Here is a 20,825-nt window from a genome sequence, read left to right on the forward strand (position 1 = left end):
GTGGTCGTCATAAACACATAAAGTTGTTTTGTTTTTTAATTACATCGTGTATCTACCCCCCCCCCCCCCTCCCGGAATTTGCAAGAATGGAATTTTAAGTTTGAAAGGTGCAGGAGGAAGTGGTGGATTGTCGCAAGTCAGACTTGATTCTGTGTTTTCAGAGCACCTGCTCTTCCTCCTCCTCCTCCTCCTCCTCCTCCTCCACCTCCTGCTTTTTGTTATAAACTTTATTCATTCATTTAATTATTTAATTGATGTTTTTATCCAGTTTTCAGATGCATCCCCATTTAATCCTCACTTCTTTTTTTTGGCGCACATTTTATATTATATTTTCTCAATAATGGTTTTAATTCATGTTGTTTTAGGTTGTTTTTTTTTACTTTTCGGGACATTTCTGTGCATAAAAGGTAAAAACTCTTCATTCAGCTTCAGTCACCTTTAATATAAAGTCACGGCTGCCATCTAGCGGCCAAAATACGAATTGAGACATCCCGCTCCGATATATAGAAATATATATGTAAAGGCTTATTTAAACAAAAGAATATGAGGCTTGAGATTATATCTTCATGGTAAAATGTGGGGGAAAGAAACAGGTAAACTCCAAAAAAACAGCAGATGTTTAAAATATACGCAATGAATGGATTTCTGAGAAAATGTACAATGTATTTCTCGGACGAAGGAAAGAAATAAAGAAATCCGTCCCGTGTTGTTTGCGTCGGCGCTGACGTCACCGCCCGCCCGCCCTCCCGTCCCACGCTGATGACCTCAGTGTAATGGCCGCACTCTCCGTGCTGTTTTATTTTCTATTTTTCCTCCATCGCGGCTGAATCCAACCGCCACACATCGACCGCACACCGCCGGGAAGCAGCGCAGGCAGCGGGAGAGGGCGGTTGTGGACGCAGCAGAGCCGTCTTTAGCGAGCTCCGGGGCCGCCAAGGTGAGCAAAAAGATGTGTGTTAGCAGGTTAGCTTGTGTTAGCTGCTAGCTGCGGGGAGGATGTTCTGGTGAAGACGGTGAGTCCGAGTCCCGGGGTACCCTGACCCCTCCCCTCCACCCCTACACTCCCGGGTGGGTGCCTCATCCACCCGCCACCGCCGCCGTTCACGGGGGTCTCTCCCGGTAAGCCACCCTCTGTGTCCGGCCCTGCCCGCCTGCAAGGAGCATTGTGCCGGTGGTTAGCTCCGTTAGCTCCCCCGACACTGCCGGGCCTCATGATTCGGTGTTCGTTCTCCGTGAACCGTCACATCTGGATCAGTCTCCCCCCCCCCCCCCCCCCCCCCCGCTGTTGCGTTTAATTCCCCCCCCCCTACGTGACGTGTGACGGGGTGCCCATCCAGATGTGAGTTAGACGGGTTGGAGAGAAACGGCTAATCACTTCTTGTCCAGGCGCCAAGTTTATAATGAACATCCTCCAGTTATAACACATAAGCTGTTTCGTTCACGCTTACTCACTTTTTAATTTCTTATTTTATTCAAACGCGCGTTACTCGCCTCAGGTGGATTCCTCACACATCCACAGTGCGAACTGACGTTAAAATTGGGATTTTTGACTTAATCTAAGGGCTGATATTGTTGGTAGTGCTGGGGAATATTGTTATTAATCCACAGAATAAATGAATTAATAATGTGTATTTGCACACAACAGAACAGTGACGGACATTAACAAGTGCAGAGCGTCAGATTGTCCAGGTTTGAGGGTAATAACATGTAATAATAACGTAGTAATGAAGCTCCTCAAGCAAGATTCTTCCAAAAAAAAAACCTGAGCCGGAGCAGCGGAGTGATGAAAAGCGACGCGATTCAGAGAGTCTGGCTGGTTTTGTTTCCTCTGACTGACGATTTAGACACGCGCTCTATACTATTATTTTGTATTCCACACTTACAATATTGAGAAATCTACATTTTAGTCTCAGGATTTTGACCTTTAGGACAGAAACTACCGTTGTGTTGAGTGGCGTAAACCCTTCTAAATAAAATCTGTATAAAGCTTTATTGTCCGTTAGTGTTTTAGTCCCAATTATTAACGTAGGAGTTTATACCAAAGGTGTCGAGTGTGAAGCCTGTAGGGCTTTTTTTTAAATAAACGTCTTAATGTTAATTGTGCTGATCGCTCAAACAATGTCCCATACAACTGTTAACTTGCTTTTCCTTTCTTTTCTTTTCTTTTTGTTTGTTTAGAATCTTGCATATGCATATAAACACATATACACGTACATATAAACGAGGACATACGAGACTAATCTGGTAAAAAAAAAGCAACGTTCAGGCCAGACGGCAAGCAGTCGGACTAAAAAACAAACAAATAAACACAACATCCTGGGATTTTCAGCACTAAATGTGTCTCGTTCAAACACATTAATATTAAAGTAAAGTCAGATTTCTATTTCAATTCTACGACTGAGGAACGGACCCCATATTTCCTGGAGCAGGTTTTCCCTCCCCGTCGCTCTAAACCAGTGTTTTTCTACCTTTTTGAGCCAAGACACACTTTTTACTTTGAAAAACTCTGGAGTCACACCTCCACCTGAAAATGTTAGAATGTGAAACTCTGTAGCCTCTATTAACAATATAAAGTCTTTCTCATCAAAGACATTCTCATCAAAGACATCAAAGTCATTCTCATCAAAGACATCAAACGTTCTCATCAAAGTTTGATCAACAGGAATCCAGTAAATCCAGAAAGCAAGGACTTTTTTTTAATAGTGCCTCCCTCAGTGTGAAACCTGGACCTGATGGATGAAGAGCTGAGATCCTGGTTTTCAAAAACTTCTCCATCACTGTCACTGACACAGTACTTTGATACAAGATGGTAGCAGGAGGTGGAGATGAACCACACTGACGTCTGTCACTTTACATTTCACCGGCAAAGTTCTGTGCTGCCCTCTAGTGGTGAAGAGTATTTATACAGGATTACTCTGCAACACACTGTCGCTGTGAGAGCAAAGTTTTTTTTTTAGAAAATTCTGTGGTTGTGGTGAGTCACAGCGCCCCTAAAGGCCTGGCATGTGTACTGCAGCCCTGAAGCCTCATGTTGAGGTTTTTTTAGAACGTCGGGGAGAAAAACGACGGCGTTGCCTGATGTGGGCGGAGCCTCACTGTGAGCCTCTTTACAGAAAATGAACAAGAGCTGCTGTTTTTTTACCCACTTGTGACTGAAGCGATGAAGCGAGACGTCTCTGATGTGTCCTCTTCCTTCCAGAAGCGTCTCCGATGGACACCCCTGAAAGCCCCAGCCAGTCGCCCCAGTCCCCCGAGGAGGAGGACAAGGGTCTGTCCGACAGCGAGCTGCTGGACTCTCCCGACGAAGAGGAGGGCCGGGTCCTCTCCGACAGCGACGTCCTCCGTGAAGACGAGAACGGAGACCTGGAGGAGGAGGAGGAGGAGGGGGAGGGGGAGGCGGAGGAGGTGATGGGACGGGGCTCCGAGGACGAGGTGGTCCCCGACTTCGTCTCGGACGACGAGGAGCCGGGAGGAAGAGGAGGACGAGGACGAGTAGGAGGGACGGGACAGGAGGAGGAGACCATCGTACTGATGGAGGGAGACGAAGACGGTCCACGGGGTGAGGAGGAGGAGGAGGAGGAGGAGGACGGAGTGGTGGACACTCCGCTGTCTCCGGAGCCGGAGCAGGTCAAGAACCTCACCGCTGACGAGGAGGAGGAGGAGGAAGGAGAGGACAAGGAGAGAGGCTACGAGGAGGCGTCTGCAGAGAGGGTGCCGGCGGAGGAGGAAGAGGAGGAGGAGGAGGAGGAGGAGGAGTACAACAAAAGCAAGAAGGAAGAGGAGGACGAGAGGCGGCGGGCGGAGGAGAGGAGGAGAGCGGCGGCGGCCAGGGAGATGAAGGAGGCGTCGGCCGCCGCGTCCCGGGAGCTGGACGAACACGAGCTGGACTACGACGAGGAAGTCCCCGAGGACCCCGGCTTCCCCGCCCCGGAGGAGGACGAGGACGAGGAGGAGGGGGGGGTGAGGAGGGAGGAGGAGGCGGAGGAGGAGGACAAGGACAAGAGCAGCAAGAAGAGGGAGAAGAAACCCATCCTGCCCCCGTCCCCCAGGGACGGAGAGTCCCGGGGAGCCGAGCGGAGCCGGCGGGACTCGTTCAGGGACAAGAAGAAGGACGAGGACGACGGAGAGATCGACGAGGGAGAGATAGAGGTGAGTGGCGGCGGTTGTTTTTTTATGTCGGGTGGAAAAAAAACATGGGAACACACACTCAGTGTGTGTGTGTGTGTGTGTGTGTCCAGGATGACGACCTGGAGGAGGGTGAAGTCAAAGATCCATCCGACAGGAAGATCAGACCTCGACCCGTCTGCAGGTTCTTCATCAAAGGTACCAGACGGACGCTAATGCTAATGCTACTTGTTCCAGGTTGTAAAAAGTGTGTCGCTCCAAGCAGCCAATCAGAAATCAAACCCTATATAGTGTCATCGGGGGGTTCAGCCAATCACAATCAAAGTAGGCTCCTCCCCCCCCCCCCCTTTGACTCCTCCCACAATCAGGCAACTCTGCTCTGGCACATGGCGCCACGAGAGGAAGTACTTCCTCCTCTTCCTATAGATGGGCGTGTGGGGGCGGAGCCAGTCCAGAGAATAAACCAATAAAAGGCCCCCGAGGGACTGTGGGACGTCAAAGATGACGCAGCGGTTTAATTCTTCCTGTGTGGTTCTGCTGGAGGAACTTTAATCTTTGATCTTTAATCTTTGATCTTTAATTGTTCGATCGCCATCAAAACCTTCAGCTGAATAAAAACTGAGCAGACGTGGAGTTAAAACTGTGCTGAGTGTCGATGTCCAGCAGAGGGCGCTGCTGCTCTGTAAAGCTCTCTCTCTCTCTCTCTCTCGCTCTCCCTGCCCCCCCCCCCCCACAGGAAACTGCACCTGGGGCATGAACTGCCGGTTCATCCACCCCGGGGTCAACGACAAGGGCAACTACTCCCTGATCAGCAAGCCGGACCCCTTCTCCCCCAACGGGGCGCCGCCCGGAGGAGGGGGGCCGCTCCCGCTGCTGCCCAACAACCCCTGGGTAGGAGGAGCCCCCATCCAACCCCCCCTCACCCCCCCATCCCCCCACCTCCTCCTGCTAACTGCCCTGTCTGTTTCAGGCTGCTCCTGCGGTGGAGGAGCTCCCCCCTCCTCCCCCCCCAGCGGAGCCTCCTGTGGAGAGCGCCTGGGAGCGGGGGCTGAGGCACGCCAAGGAGGTGAACACCACCACCCCCCCCCCCCCCCCCCCCCCCCCCCCACCCGCCTGCAGGGGGCGCCAGGGAGCCCCCTACTGGAAGGTCTTCTCCTCAGACCAGCACACAATCTGACGTGTGTGTGTGTGTGTGTGTGTGTGTGTGTGTGTGTGTGTGTGTGTGTGTGTGTGTGTGTGTGTGTGTGTGTGTGTGTGTGTGTGTGTGTGTGTGTGTGTGTGTGTGTGTGTGTGTGTGTGTGTGTGTGTGTGTGTGTGTCAGGTGCTGAAGAAGGCCACCATCCGTAAGGAGCAGGAGCCGGACTTCGAGGAGAAACGGTTCAACGTGACGATCGGCGAGGACGAGCGAGAGTTCGACAAGGAGAACGAGTTCTTCAGGGAGCGCAGCTACCGCATCATCCGAGAGTACGACACACACACGCACACACACACACACACACACACACACACCAAGTCGCAGCTTCAGTTCAAAAAAGGTTGAAAAACACTGGTTCAGAACGTTTTTCCTGCTTCCTGTCAGTCTGATCGTCACTTTCTCTCTCCTGCAGTGAAGTCGACTTCAGAGATCCTGCTTATGGGTACGTCTCTGTTTCCACCACTTCTATAATCTGGTGTTAGAGGAGGAAGATGCTCTATAATCTGGTGTCAGAGGAGGAAGATGCTCTATAATCTGGTGTCAGAGGAGGAAGATGCTCTATAATCTGATGTTAGAGGGGGAAGATGCTCTATAATCTGGTGTTAGAGGAGGAAGATGCTCTATAATCTGGTGTTAGAGGAGGAAGATGCTCTATAATGTGACGTTAGAGGAGGAAGATGCTCTATAATCTGGTGTCAGAGGAGGAAGATGCTCTATAATCTGATGTTAGAGGGGGAAGATGCTCTATAATCTGGTGTTAGAGGAGGAAGATGCTCTATAATCTGGTGTTAGAGGAGGAAGATGCTCTATAATGTGACGTTAGAGGAGGAAGATGCTCTATAATCTGGTGTCAGAGGAGGAAGATGCTCTATAATCTGATGTTAGAGGGGGAAGATGCTCTATAATCTGGTGTTAGAGGAGGAAGATGCTCTATAATCTGGTGTTAGAGGAGGAAGATGCTCTATAATGTGACGTTAGAGGAGGAAGATGCTCTATAATCTGGTGTTAGAGGGGGAAGATGCTCTATAATCTGATGTTGGAGGAGGGAGATGCTCTATAATCTGGTGTTAGAGGAGGAAGATGCTGTATAATCTGATGTTAGAGGAGGAAGATGCTGTATAATCTGGTGTTAGAGGAGGAAGATGCTGTATAATCTGGTGTTAGAGGAGGAAGATGCTCTATAATCTGGTGTTAGAGGAGGAAGATGCTCTATACTCTTGATTATAGGAGGAAGATGCTCTATAATCTGGTGTTAGAGGGGGAAGATGCTCTATAATCGTGATTATAGGAGGAAGATGCTCTATAATCTGGTGTTAGAGGAGGAAGATGCTCTATAATGTGACGTTAGAGGAGGAAGATGCTCTATAATCTGGTGTTAGAGGGGGAAGATGCTCTATAATCTGATGTTGGAGGAGGGAGATGCTCTATAATCTGGTGTTAGAGGAGGAAGATGCTGTATAATCTGATGTTAGAGGAGGAAGATGCTGTATAATCTGGTGTTAGAGGAGGAAGATGCTGTATAATCTGGTGTTAGAGGAGGAAGATGCTCTATAATCTGGTGTTAGAGGAGGAAGATGCTCTATACTCTTGATTATAGGAGGAAGATGCTCTGTAATCTGGTGTTAGAGGGGGAAGATGCTCTATAATCGTGATTATAGGAGGAAGATGCTCTATAATCTGGTGTTAGAGGAGGAAGATGCTCTATAATCTGGTGTTGGAGGTCCTCGTGAGCCCCACTGACGGAGGCTCCTCCTCCTCCTCCTCCTGCAGGGATCCGTACGCCGATCCGTACTACGACTACGAGATGGAGGCTCTGTGGCGAGGAGGCCAGTACGAGAACTTCAGGGTGCAGTACACCGAAGCCCCGCTGCCCTACCACTACAGCGTGAGTGAAGGAGCACACACACACACACACACACACACACACACACACACACACACACCAAAAGGGTTTTCCTATTCAGAGACTTCCTGTCCTCCTTGTCCTCCAGGAGCGCGAGCGGGAGCGCGACCCCCGCGAGCGCCCCCGCGACCGGGAGCGTGAGCGGGACCACCGGGAGCGCGAGCGGCGGCAGCGGGAGCGGGAGCGCGAGAGGGAGCGGGAGCGCGAGAAGGAGCGCATGAGGAGGAAGGAGGAGTGGGAGCGCGACCGCATGAAGCGCGACGAGAAGGAGCGGCCCAGGATGAGGCCGCCGCGCGACGTCCGCGACAAGAAGGAGGACGACAAGCTGAAGCCGCGCTCGCCACTCGGCATGGCGCCCAAGTGAGGAACGCCGCAAAACACACACACACACCGGGGGCGCCGGCTTTCATGGGTTCATTCATGGGTTCATTCCGCTCCGAGTGTTTGCAGACGATACGTTTCAAAACGTTTGATGTGTTTTAACAGGCTGGTTCTGTGAAGTGTTACAAAACCTCCGACTGTTCGTACGGAATCGTTTCTAGCTAAAGTTAGCAGACGACTGTATGACTGGACGTGTTGGTAAACACTGGTTTCCTGGTTTTAAGTGTCTATAGGTGATAGTTTTAGGTGTCTATAGACGGTGATTTTAAGTGTTTATAGATAATAGTTTTAGGTGTTTATAGACGGTAATTTTAAGTGTTTATAGATAATAGTTTTAGGTGTTTATAGACGGTGATTTTAACTGTTTATAGACGATAGTTTTCGGTATTTATAGACGATAGTTTTAAGTGTTTATAGATGATAGTTTTAGGTATTTATAGACGATAGTTTTTAGTGTCTATAGACGGTGGTTTTTAGTGTCTATAGACTGTGATTTTAAGTGTTTATAGATAATAGTTTTAGGTGTTTATAGATGATAGTTTTAAGTGTTTATAGATGATAGTTTTGTGTCTATAGATAATAGTTTTGGTGTTTATTGACGGTGGTTTTAAGTGTTTATAGACGGTGGTTTTAAGTGTTTATAGACGGTGGTTTTAAGTGTTTATAGATTATAGTTTTAGGTATTTATAGACGGTGATTTTAAGTGTTTATAGATAATAGCTTTAGGTGTTTATAGATGATAGTTTTAAGTGTTTATTGATGGTGGTTTTAAGTGTTTATAGACGGTGGTTTTAAGTGTCTATAGATTATAGTTTTTGGTGTTTATAGATGGTGGTTTTAAGTGTTTATAGATAATAGTTTTAGGTATTTATAGACGGTGGTTGTAAGTCTTTGTAGACAATAGTTTTAAGTGTCTATAGACGATAGTTTTAAGTGTTTCTAGACGATAGTTGTAAGTGTCTATAGACAATAGTTTTAAGTGTCTATAGACAATAGTTTTAAGTGTCTATAGACAATAGTTTTAAGTGTCTATAGATGATAGTTTTAAGTGTCTATAGACAATAGTTTTAAGTGTCTATAGACGATACTTTTAAGTGTTTATAGACAGTGGTTTTAGACGGTGGTTGTAAGTGTCTATAGATAATAGTTTTAAGTGTTTCTAGATAATAGTTTTAAGTGTCTATAGGCGATAGTTGTAAGTGTCTATAGACAATAGTTTTAAGTGTCTATAGACAATAGTTTTAAGTGTCTATAGACAATAGTTTTAAGTGTCTATAGACAATAGTTTTAAGTGTTTATAGACGGTGGTTTTGGACGGTGGTTGTAAGTGTTTGCAGAGTCTTGCAGCTGATGATTGACTATGCGATGACTTCACCTGGGAGCCATCTAGTTGCTGGCTCCGCTCCATCGCGGTGACGTGGCCTCACACACCTTCACCAACTTTCCCAACGTTCCGTCCTCGTCTCGTTTCCTCGGCCTTTTGAAATCCTGGAAGTTTTGTGTAGATTTTCTCTTTGTCGTCGCCGCCGACGACAACTACGGCGACTCGTTTTCCGACACGCCCGCCCCAAACCTTTGTCTACGCTCTGAGTGACGCGACGCAAAAAGCTCCCGGCTGCAGGTGGAACTCGGCCGGGGGAAACCGGTTCCACCTGGAAACGTGACGCAGGACGGAGGAAGCTGTAAACGGAAGCTTTGTGTAATCTGACCCACCCCCCCCTTTGAACTCCTTTCAACTCCACAACAAGAATTTTGCACAATAAATGGACCGTTTCTTTTTGGGTTTTTTTAGAAATACCAACTTTTTCAGGCCCTCGTTCAGACATACTTGCACTTATTTATTTTTTTTAACTTTTTTTAATCTTTTGCTCCAACCTGCAGATTTAATATTAGACATAAAGTAACGCTTGAAAAAAGAAACGATTAGAAGTGGGGGAAAAAAAAGTGCTTCTCCGTCGTCGGATTGTTCTTCAGCGAAGTGATTGATCTCAGTTTCGTCACGTTTGCGACGTCGCGTTACAGCGGCGGATTTACTACTTTTAAAAAAAGAATGTCAAAAAACGAAGATGAAAGTGGACAAAGCAACAGGAAGTGCTAAAATTGTATAAAAACAGCATCAATTACTTTTTTTAAAAATGCTTAAAAACGGTCTGAAAAATTTACAAACTGCACTTTTACGTTTATTCCGCTAGTTGTTTTATAAATAATGTCGGTATTTATGGGGGGGAAAATCATTAAAAACCGCTAAAAGAGGTTAACATTGCTATTTTAGCTAAAACTGTTCCCACCATTAGGAATAAATCACTAAAAAAAGATGCTTAAAATGGTTAAAGTGAAGAAAATGTTGTTTTATTCTACATTTCAGACGTTGAGAAAAATTAAAAGTTTACCTTTTTAACGTTTTTTTTGTTTTTTTTCGCTTGTTGCTTTTTACTTTCTTTGTCTTTCCTGGTTTTCCGTCACATCGATCTCCCTTTTATCTATTTAGTATTTTAGATCAGAATTAATTAATTCTTGAACTTTTAACTTTGAAAGTGTTTGGAAGTTAAGAGACGATCCAGGTTGTTGACAAACCGGGCGCCACGTGGGTGTCATGGCCGCTCTTAAAGGGCCGGCGGTGAATTAGAATATCGACTTTAAACCGTCTCAAGCGCTGACAAACCGCCAGGATCTTGACGTCTCGTTTTGAAACGTCTTTTTTGAGACTCGTCCTGCGTGATGACATCGTCGTCTGTTGACGACTTCACTCACTTCCTCGTGTCCCGATGGGACGAACACGCGGCTATTAATAGCTCGTCTGCAGCGCCTCCGCTATAATTAGCTCTGCTGTCACGACGCCAGGGCTAAATATAGACGCCGACTTCTGATGTTTGCTGTTGCATCACACATTGCAAACACCTCCCCTCCCCCCCCCCCCCCCCCTCGTCCTCTTCACAAGTGTCCTCGGGCACTCTTTCTTCATGCAGTGGGAATATCCACTGACGCTGCTCATTTCCTCCAACAAACATTGAGGCTTCGCTCCTCCGGGGTGTGATTGTTTTACAAAAAAAAAAGGTCGACGGCGGGAAAAACCCTCGCATGTTCTGGCAGCGCGCCGTGTAGCGTAATCCTCCACGCTTCCCTAACCCGAGTGCTCGGGCTCACGGTTGTTTCACGTTACACATAAGTTATTATAGTTATTACGGTAATGCAGTAAATCGCGTTGACTAACACTTTTCTTTATATGAGCTTCGGCTGGACGGTCGGGTGCGTGCTAAAGTTTGGGCTAAATGCTAAAGTTGGGGGGGAGCGCTAAAGTTCAGATTTGGGCTAAATGCTAAAGTTTGGGCTAAATGCTAAAGTTTGGGCTAGCGCTAAAGTTCAGATTTGTGCTAAATGCTAAAGTTTGGACGAGCGCTAAAGTTTGTGCTAAATGCTAAAGTTTGGACTAACGCTAAAGTTCAGATATTTGCTAAATGCTAAAGTTAAGACTTGTGCTAAATGCTAAAGTTTGGGATAAATGGTAAAGTTGGGGGTAGCGCTAAAGTTCAGATTTGTGCTAAATGCTAAAGTTTGGACTAGTGCTAAAGTTTGGGCTAAATGCTAAAGTTCAGATTTGTGCTAAATGCTAAAGTTTGGACTAGCACTAAAGTTTGGGCTAAATGCTAAAGTTTGGGCTAGCGCTAGAGTTCAGATTTGTGCTAAATGCTAAAGTTTGGACGAGCGCTAAAGTTTGTGCTAAATGCTAAAATTTGGACTAGCGCTTAAGTTCAGATATTTGCTAAATGCTAAAGTTAAGACTCGTGCTAAATGCTAAAGTTGACATTGACCCGATGTCCGTCCCCCTTCTGTCCTCCCAGCAGGCCGATGGAGCCGCCGTCTAAGAAGGAGGTCCTTCCTGTCATGAGGGGGCCGGACGAGTGGAAGGACCCCTGGCGCCGGTCCAAGTCCCCCCGGAGACGTCCTGGGCTGGGCTCCCCGCCCCGAGGCCGCCGGAGACACCGGCCCTCTGGGTCCTCAGTGTCCCTGTCCAACTCCTCCAGGTAGGAGGCGCTGTTTAGTCTCTGTCCACGGTGTCCTTGTTCTCTCTGGTTCCCGAAGAGCGTCTTTGGCCTCTGGTCCAGTTGGTTCTGGACGTCTTCTCCAGTGTCGCTGCAGCTTGTGTGTCTTTGTCCCTCAGGTCTTCGTCTCGCTCGTCCTCGTTCTCCGGCTCCGGCTCGTCTCGCTCCCGCAGCCGCTCGTCCTCCTTCAGCTCCTACTCCAGCCACTCCTCGCATCACAGCTCCTTCAGCGGCAGCCGCTCCAGGTGGGTGTCCCTCAGGAGACACTGTCCTCTGACACACTGTCCTCTGACACACTGTCCTCTGGTCCCTGAGGACACACACTGTCCTCTGGTCCCTGAGGAGACACTGTCCTCTGACACACTGTCCTCTGGTCCCTGAGGACACACACTGTCCTCTGGTCCCTGAGGAGACACTGTCCTCTGACACACTGTCCTCTGGTCCCTGAGGACACACACTGTCCTCTGGTCCCTGAGGAGACACTGTCCTCTGACACACTGTCCTCTGGTCCCTGAGGACACACACTGTCCTCTGGTCCCTGAGGAGACACTGTCCTCTGACACACTGTCCTCTGGTCCCTGAGGACACACACTGTCCTCTGGACCCTGAGGAGACACTGTCCTCTGACACACTGTCCTCTGGTCCCTGAGGACACACACTGTCCTCTGGTCCCTGAGGAGACACTGTCCTCTGACACACTGTCCTCTGGTCCCTGAGAACACACACTGTCCTCTGGACCCTGAGGAGACACACTGTCCCTCTGGTCCCTGAGGAGACACGTCCTCTGGTCCCTGGGGACACACACTGTCCTCTGGACCCTGAGGAGACACTGTCCTCTGACACACTGTCCTCTGGTCCCTGAGGAGACACACTGTCCTCTGGACCCTGAGGAAACACTGTCCTCTGGACCCTGAGGAGACACACTGTCCTCTGGACCCTGAGGAGACACACTGTCCTCTCAGGACCCTGAGGACACACACTGTCCTCTGGTCCCTGAGGAGACACTGTCCTCTGACACACTGTCCTCTGGTCCCTGAGAACACACACTGTCCTCTGGACCCTGAGGAGACACACTGTCCTCTGGTCCCTGAGGAGACACTGTCCTCTGGTCCCTGGGGACACACTGTCCTCTGGACCCTGAGGAGACACTGTCCTCTGGTCACTGAGGAGACACTGTCCTCTGACACGCTGTCCTCTGGTCCCTGAGGCGACACTGTCCTCTGGGCCCTGAGAAGACACACTGTCCCCCTGGGGGACACACAGTGTCCTCACGAGACAGGACGAGAGCAGTTGTCCTGACGGTCTCGTTGGTCCTCAGGTCTCGGTCTTTCTCCACGTCCCCGTCTCCGTCTCCGGCGGCTCCCAGGAACATCAAGAACAAAGCCGACCCCCATCCTGTGATGGCGAAAGGGTGAAGCCCCCACTTCCTGGCTTTTATTGTGAAAATCTAAAGTGGCAGTGCTGATCAGTTTGTGTTGACGATGTCGTGGTCTCCCTGCAGTCCTCCTCTGAAGCCGGGCGCCATTGCCCCCCCCCCCGCCGGGACAAGCCCCCCCTGAAGAAGGCCCCCAGCCCCCCCCCGCCCGGCGGCCCGCCGGGGGGCCGGCCCCCCAAACCCCCCATGGAGGGGGGGAAACCCGCCGCCAACCCCCGCGAGGCTGGAGGCGGGGGCCCGGGAGGGGGCGGGGCCGGAGGAGCAGGAGGAGGTGGAGGCGGGGGGGGGAGGGGGTCCAGCGGGGAGACCGGCCCCCCCTCGAGTACCTGGGAAACCTCCGAACCAGAGAGACGGGCGGAGGAAAGAACGACCGCAGAACCTCCCCCGGAGGTAAGACACCTGCTGGGAGGGGGGGGGGGTGGAGGAGGAGGAGGAGGAGGAGGAGTGAGACAGGAGGAGGAGGGGGGGGAGGAGGAGTGAGACAGAAGGAGGAGGGGGGGGAGGAGTGAGACTGTCAGGAGGAGGAGGAGGAGGAGTGAGACTGTCAGGAGGAGGAGGAGTGAGACAGAAGGAGGAGGGGGGAGGAGGAGTGAGACAGAAGGAGGTGGAGAAGGAGGAGGAGTGAGATGGTCAGGAGGAAGAGGAGTGAGACAGGAGGAGGGGGGAGGAGGAGGAGTGAGACAGAAGGAGGAGTGAGACGGTCAGGAGGAAGAGGAGTGAGACAGAAGGAGGAGGAGGAGCAGGAGGGGGAGGAGGAGGAGTGAGATGGTCAGGAGGAAGAGGAGTGAGACAGAAGGAGGAGGTGGAGCAGGAGGGGGAGGAGGAGGAGTGAGATGGTCAGGAGGAAGAGGAGTGAGACAGGAGGAGGAGGAGTGAGACAGAAGGAGGAGGAGGAGCAGGAGGGGGAGGGGGAGGAGGAGGAGGAGTGAGACAGAAGGAGGAGGAGGAGCAGGAGGGGGAGGGGGAGGGGGAGCAGGAGTGAGACAGGAGGAGGAAGAGGAGCAGGAGGAGGCGCAGCAGGAGGAGTTTGACTCCCTGTGGTTGCAGACGGACGGTGAGCGGCAGCGTCAGCGGCAGCAGCTACTCCGGGTCCAGCTCCAGATCCAGGTCTTCGTCCAACTCACTGTCCCACTCCCGGTCCGGATCCAGGAAGTCCAGGTACTGTCCCCGGTGTCCACCTCCACCCCCCCCCCCCCCCCCCCCGTCTCCCTCCAGACTCACCCCCATGGCGTCCCTCTGTCCCCCAGGTCTCTGAGCGTCAGCAGTGTGTCCTCCGTGTCCTCGGCCTCGTCCAGCAGCAGCTCCGTTCGCAGCGCCGACTCTGACGACATGTACGCCGACCTGGCCAGTCCCGTGTCCTCCGCCAGCTCCCGGTCCCCCACGCCCAGCCAGCCCCCCCGCAAGGAGAGGGCCGGGGCCCGGGACGGGCCCAGGGACGGGCCCAGGGACGGACCCAGAGACGGACCCAGAGACGGTCCCAGGGAGGGACCCAGAGACGGTCCCCAGGGAGGGACCAAGGGACGGACCCAGAGACGGGCCTAGGGACGGTCCCAGGGACGGACCTAGGGACGGACCTAGGGAGGGTCCCAGGGAGGGACCAAGGGACGGACCCAGGGACGGACCCAGAGACGGACCCAGGGACGGACCAAGAGACGGACCCAGGGACGGACCAAGGGACGGTCCCAGGGAGGGACCCAACGGTCCCAGGGAGGGACCCAGGGACCGGGGGCCACACGGCCGGGACAAGACGAGAGGTGAGGGACGGAGTCGTGGCTCCAGGTTTTCTGATGATTTGACTCTTCAAACAATTTTTTAAATCTTTTTAAACTTTTCTTTTAAAAATCTTTTTAAAATCCTTTAAAAATCTTTTTAAACTCTTCTTTTCAAAATGTTTTTAAATCTTTTAAAGATCTTTTTTAACTCTTCTTTTAAAAATCTTTTTAAACACTTTCAAAAATCTTTTAAAAATCTTTTTAAACTTCTTTTTAAAATCTTTTTATACAATAATTAAACATTTTAGTTGAATTTGACCAGATTATTGATTTTTAGAAAAGACATTTTTAACATAAAATGATGTTTCAACTTCCATTTTAAAATGATTTTCGTTGAATTTCTTTAGAAAATAAATTTAATTTAGCTTTTTATACTTTTTTTTGATTATTAAACACGATCAACATCTTGGCCTCAAAAATGGCTCTTTTAAAATAAATAGTTTTTTTTTTTTATTATATTTGAGAGAAAAAATATTTTGTCTGAAATTCTAATTATTTTAATTGAAATTTAACAGAAATAATTTTTAAAAATGACAATAATTGAATTATCAGGTGTTTTAGTTTATATTCTCCAGGTTTATTGGGAAAATTGTAGTTTTTGGTCGTTTTAAGGTGAAATTTTAATCGTTTGTTTTTGTTTTTGGATTTTTGTTTGTTTATCGACTGATTTGATTGTTTTCACATGATAAACTTATATGAACTTTATGTGATTAGTTGGAGTTACTGTGATGAATTCATGGTTGTTTGTTTTCCATCGATTAATCAGATCAAAGCAGATCAAAGCAGTAAAGTTGAATGTTTTTTTAATTAGAAGTTTTCCGGAGTCGTTTTAACGTTTTGTTTCCAGAGCGGCTGCTGAAGAAGGACGAGGCCTTCAGGGACGAGCGCAGGAAGATGGACCCGTCGGGGCCCCTGCCTCGGGGGGGCCACGGGGGGCCCCACCCGGTCCCCCGGTCCGGGCCCGGCAGCAGGGGGGGCCACCCGGGACACCCGCCCCCCGGGTCCATGGGACCACCCGGAGGTTACGGAGGCTCGGGGTCACATAAGGACATTAAGCTGACTCTGCTTAACAAGGTGGGACACACACACACACACACACACACACACACACACACACACACACACACACACACACACACACACACACACACTACTATTGAATTAGTACTACTGTACTAAAGTTTGTGCTAAATGCTAAAGTTGGGGGGTAGTGCTAAAGGTCAGATTTGTGCTAAATGCTAAAGTTGGGGGGTAGCGCTAAAGGTCAGATTTGTGCTAAATGCTAAAGTTGGGGGGTAGTGCTAAAGGTCAGATTTGTGCTAAATGCTAAAGTTTGGGCTAAACACACACACACACACACTACTGTACTAAAGTTTGTGCTAAATGCTAAAGTTGGGGGTAGCGCTAAAGGTCAGATTTGTGCTAAATGCTAAAGTTGGAGGTAGCGCTAAAGGTCAGATTTGTGCTAAATGCTAAAGTTTGGGCTAAACACACACACACACACACACACACACACACACTACTGTACTAAAGTTTGTGCTAAATGCTACAGTTGGGGGTAGCGCTAAAGGTCAGATTTGTGCTAAATGCTAAAGTTGGGGGTAGCGCTAAAGGTCAGATTTGTGCTAAATGCTAAAGTTGGGGGTAGCGCTAAAGGTCAGATTTGTGCTAAATGCTAAACTTTGGGCTAAACACACACACACACACACTACTGTACTAAAGTTTGTGCTAAATGCTAAAGTTGGGGGTAGCGCTAAAGGTCAGATTTGTGCTAAATGCTAAAGTTGGGGGTAGCGCTAAAGGTCAGATTTGTGCTAAATGCTAAAGTTTGGGCTAAACACACACACACACACACACACACTACTGTACTAAAGTTTGTGCTAAATGCTACAGTTGGGGGTAGCGCTAAAGGTCAGATTTGTGCTAAATGCTAAAGTTGGGGGTAGCGCTAAAGGTCAGATTTGTGCTAAATGCTAAAGTTTGGGCTAAACACACACACACACACACACACACACACTACTGTACTAAAGTTTGTGCTAAATGCTAAAGTTGGGGGTAGCGCTAAAGGTCAGATTTGTGCTAAATGCTAAAGTTTGGGCTAAACACACACACACACACACACACACACACACACACACACACACACACACTGTCTGACGGTGGTTGTTTGTTTCACAGCAACAGGGCGACAAAGGAAGCAGGAAGCGGTACCTTCCCTCGGACAAGGACCGGCCCGGGTCGCCCCTCAGTAAGAGGATGGCCATGTCTCCAGACAGAGGTACACACACACACACACACACACACACACACACCCTCTCTTTACTGCCACTGCACATTCTCAGAGCCAGTCACTCATGGGGCGTTCAGGAGCAGTGGGAAATCTAGCGCCTGGATCAAAAACATACAAAGACTTGATAAAAATACTTAAAACTCTTTTTTGGCTGAACAAACGGACGCAGCAGGTTCAGGAGGCGTTCAGGGGCCCATGAGGCGTTCAGGGACCATTTAAATTCGACACTCGCATGAGTTTTATTTTACTTTGTGGTGTTTTATGAGCCTGCCAGCAGACACGTGAGGCGTTCGGGGACCGGTGCGAAACGTGGGGCGTTCGGGGACCGGGGCCGAACGTGGGGCGTTCGCTGGCGTTCAGGGACAGGGGCTGATCGTGGGGTGTTCAGGGACCGGGGCTGATCGTGGGGTGTTCAGGGACCGGGGCTGAACGTGGGTCACACACACTCTTTTAACCATTAAGCTGTTTCTGCAGGAAAACGCCACGTGAGGCGTTCAGGTGCAGGTTTGAGTGTCGGTCAACTTAAAAGTGGAGGATTCGGAGGTTTTACGTCGTTAAGGGCGAGTCGTTTCCACCGTCTTGTAGTTCGCGATGCGTTCAGGGACTCTGGAATACCGTAGGGGATTCCATCGTTTTCACCTCCGGTCGTCGTTCCTACGCTCCCTGAACGCCCCGTGTTGTTTTCCAGGCCGTGACAAACGGATGCCCGGCCGGCCCCTGATGTCCCCCCGCATGGAGCGGCTGCGGGGCCAGGGCCCCCGGCCACTGCCCCCCCCTGGAGACAGGTCAGTATGACACACACACACACACACACACACACACGTTAAGAACACCTTAAGAATACCTTAAGAACACCTTAAGAATACCTTAAAAACATGCTAAGAACACCTTAAGAACATGCTAAGAACACCTTAAGAAGACCTTAAGAACATGCTAAAAACACCTTAAGAATGCCTTAAAAACATGCTAAGAACACCTTAAGAACATGCTAAGAACACCTTAAGAACATGCTAAGAACACCTTAAGAATACCTTAAAAACATGCTAAGAACACCTTAAGAACATGCTAAGAACACCTTAAGAATACCTTAAGAACATGCTAAAAACACCTTAAGAATGCCTTAAAAACATGCTAAGAACACCTTAAGAACATGCTAAGAACACCTTAAGAACATGCTAAGAATACCTTAAGAATACCTTAAGAACATGCTAAGAACACCTTAAGAATACCTTAAGAACATGCTAAGAACACCTTAAGAACACCGGCAGCAGCTCTTCCTCATTCCTCTCCCTCCTCTTCCCCCCCCAGGAAGCGTCCTCTGTCCCCGCCCACCAAGTCGTCCGGTAAGGGCCCGGCGGCGCCGTCGGGGAAGCCTCCGCCCGCCGCCGCTGCCGCCGCCGCCGGCGGAGCCTCGGCGTCGGGGAAACCTAGCAACACGTTGTCTCGCCGCGAGGAGCTGCTGAAGCAGCTGAAGGCGGTGGAGGACGCCATCGCCCGCAAGAGAGCCAAGATCCCCGCCAAGTAGCCCCGCCCCCTCCGCCCCTCCCCCGCCCTCACGTCCTCGTGGGGGGTTGTGTTGTTGTTTTTTTGAACCCCGCCCTCCAACGGACGTGTAAAATGATGAGCGACGTGGAGAGAAAGAAGCACCTCGGACTCTTGTTCCTCCGGCGACCTCTGACCCCTCGTACCAGCCTGGGGGGGGGAGGGGGGGGGGGGGGGCAGAACCCCACCCCCACCTGAACCCCCCCCCCCCCCCTCGTCTCTTCAGCCCTCATGTACAATAACAGCATCTCACGTATGAATCAGTGATGTGAAGTTTTTCTTTTTCTTTTTTGTTTTTTTTTTAAGTTTTCCGCCTCTTTGTTTCTTTAGCTCTTAAAGTCGGACCGACGTTTGTTGGAGTTTTTAGTTGGAGCATTTTGACGAGACGTTAGAGACCACACCTCTTCGCTTTTGTGACAAAAGCCTAAATAAACTATTTTGATAAAGTGAACGTCTCCGGGGCTTGTTTTGGTTTTTTTCCCCTCGCGTCGACGTGGGTTAATGGGTTTTACTGGAGGTCCCTGAAGGCACCGTCCAGAACCACTGGTCTATAACCGCCAGTCTATAACCGCCAGTCCAGAACCACCAGTCCAGAGCGGTCCAGAACTACAAGTCTAGAACCGCCAGTCCAGAACCACCAGTCCAGAACCACCAGTCTAGAACCACCAGTCCAGAGCGGTCTAGAACCATCAGTCTAGAACCACCAGTCCAGAGCGGTCCAGAACCACAAGTCCAGAGCGGTCCAGAACCACCGGTCTAGAACCACCAGTCCAGAGCGGTCCAGAACCACCAGTCCAGAGCGGTCCAGAACCACCAGTCTAGAACCACCAGTCCAGAACCACCGGTCTAGAACCATCAGTCCAGAACCACCAGTCCAGAGCGGTCTAGAACCATCAGTCCAGAACCACCAGTCCAGAGCGGTCTAGAACCATCAGTCTAGAACCACCAGTCCAGAACCACCAGTCCAGAGCGGTCCAGAACCACCGGTCTAGAACCACCAGTCCAGAGCGGTCCAGAACCACCGGTCTAGAACCATCAGTCCAGAACTACAAGTCTAGAACCACCAGTCCAGAACCTCCAGGAAAACTACAATTTTGGCTTCAGAACAGAAAAGATTTGTCTTTTTTTTTATATTAAAGTATAGTTTGTTGTTTTTTTAAAGTGGAATATTAATGAAAGGATAAATAAACTGTAGAGAAAGAGGGACACGTTGTTTACAAAGAAAAAAAACTTTACAGAAGTTCTGAATTTCTCAACGTGATGAACTTAAATGTATGTATTTTTCAGGAGCCGTGTACAAAAACATCAATCTTGAAGAAAAGTTTCCATCTGCAGCCACAAAACATAATAATACTAATAATAATACTTATGTAGAAATACCACATGCAGTAAAAACGTCTGACATTAGCAGTAACTATTAAAATGCAAAACCTGCTTTCATAAAACTTCCCACAGATACTAAACATCGTATATACACATAATATACATTATACATATAAACTGCAGTAGAATCAGTAACATTATTAAGATTAACCATTAAAATTCACCACCTGGATTCCTAAAATCCACAAAAAATACTAGAATACGTTAAACAACACGACAGAGGACAGTGAAAATAGACTAATGTTTATTTAATTACTTTTACTAGCCGGTAGCTCTGGCCATGCTACATGCTACATGCTAAAGAGTCCAGTCACATAACTTAGCAGATAGCTACTAAGCTAGCTAAGCTAAGCATATCTCTGTAATAAGTGAGAAAGTCAGAGGTATTTAATATTCAGCAGTAGTTCCATTACTGCACATTATACTTGATTACATTTAGTTACATTTATACCGTGTTAGTTACCTGTGGCGCCCGAGAGCCTCCACCTCCTCACCTGCGGTTTGGGACGGACGCCTGCGGCCCTCGCTGATGACGTCATCAACGTGGGACTCCTCGTTTTAAAGAAACGTGATCAAACTTTGTTATATTTACACAAATAGAATTTGTCAGGCTATTAGACGCTTGGTTTTTTTTATATATATATATATAATTGTATTTATTTATTAATGAATCAGATAAAAGGTTAAAAAAAAGAATGGATGGACAGAAAAAGAGGGACGTTAATAATTCAATGTCCTGAAATAAACGTTAAACTGGAT

At 49.0% G+C, this 20,825-nt stretch overlaps 1 protein-coding gene across 1 annotated transcript; it reads left to right on the forward strand.

Moving 5' to 3' along the window:
- Positions 1-802: 802 nt before the first annotated feature.
- Positions 803-19,111, forward strand: zc3h18 (zinc finger CCCH-type containing 18). The gene is given in 21 exon segments (XM_080521855.1): positions 803-937; positions 3,200-4,149; positions 4,239-4,323; positions 4,862-5,016; positions 5,096-5,191; positions 5,447-5,589; positions 5,733-5,762; positions 7,091-7,205; positions 7,312-7,583; positions 11,444-11,626; positions 11,764-11,889; positions 12,963-13,055; positions 13,146-13,170; positions 13,173-13,357; positions 13,359-13,469; positions 14,127-14,237; positions 14,327-14,577; positions 15,699-15,925; positions 17,030-17,129; positions 17,830-17,926; positions 18,450-19,111. Coding segments are annotated over 20 exon segments (3,561 nt in total). The 5' UTR covers positions 803-937; positions 3,200-3,210; the 3' UTR covers positions 18,667-19,111.
- Positions 19,112-20,825: the final 1,714 nt, after the last annotated feature.

The sequence above is a fragment of the Blennius ocellaris genome (assembly GCF_963422515.1).
Source record: "Blennius ocellaris genome assembly, contig: SCAFFOLD_142, whole genome shotgun sequence".
NCBI lineage: Eukaryota > Metazoa > Chordata > Actinopteri > Blenniiformes > Blenniidae > Blennius > Blennius ocellaris.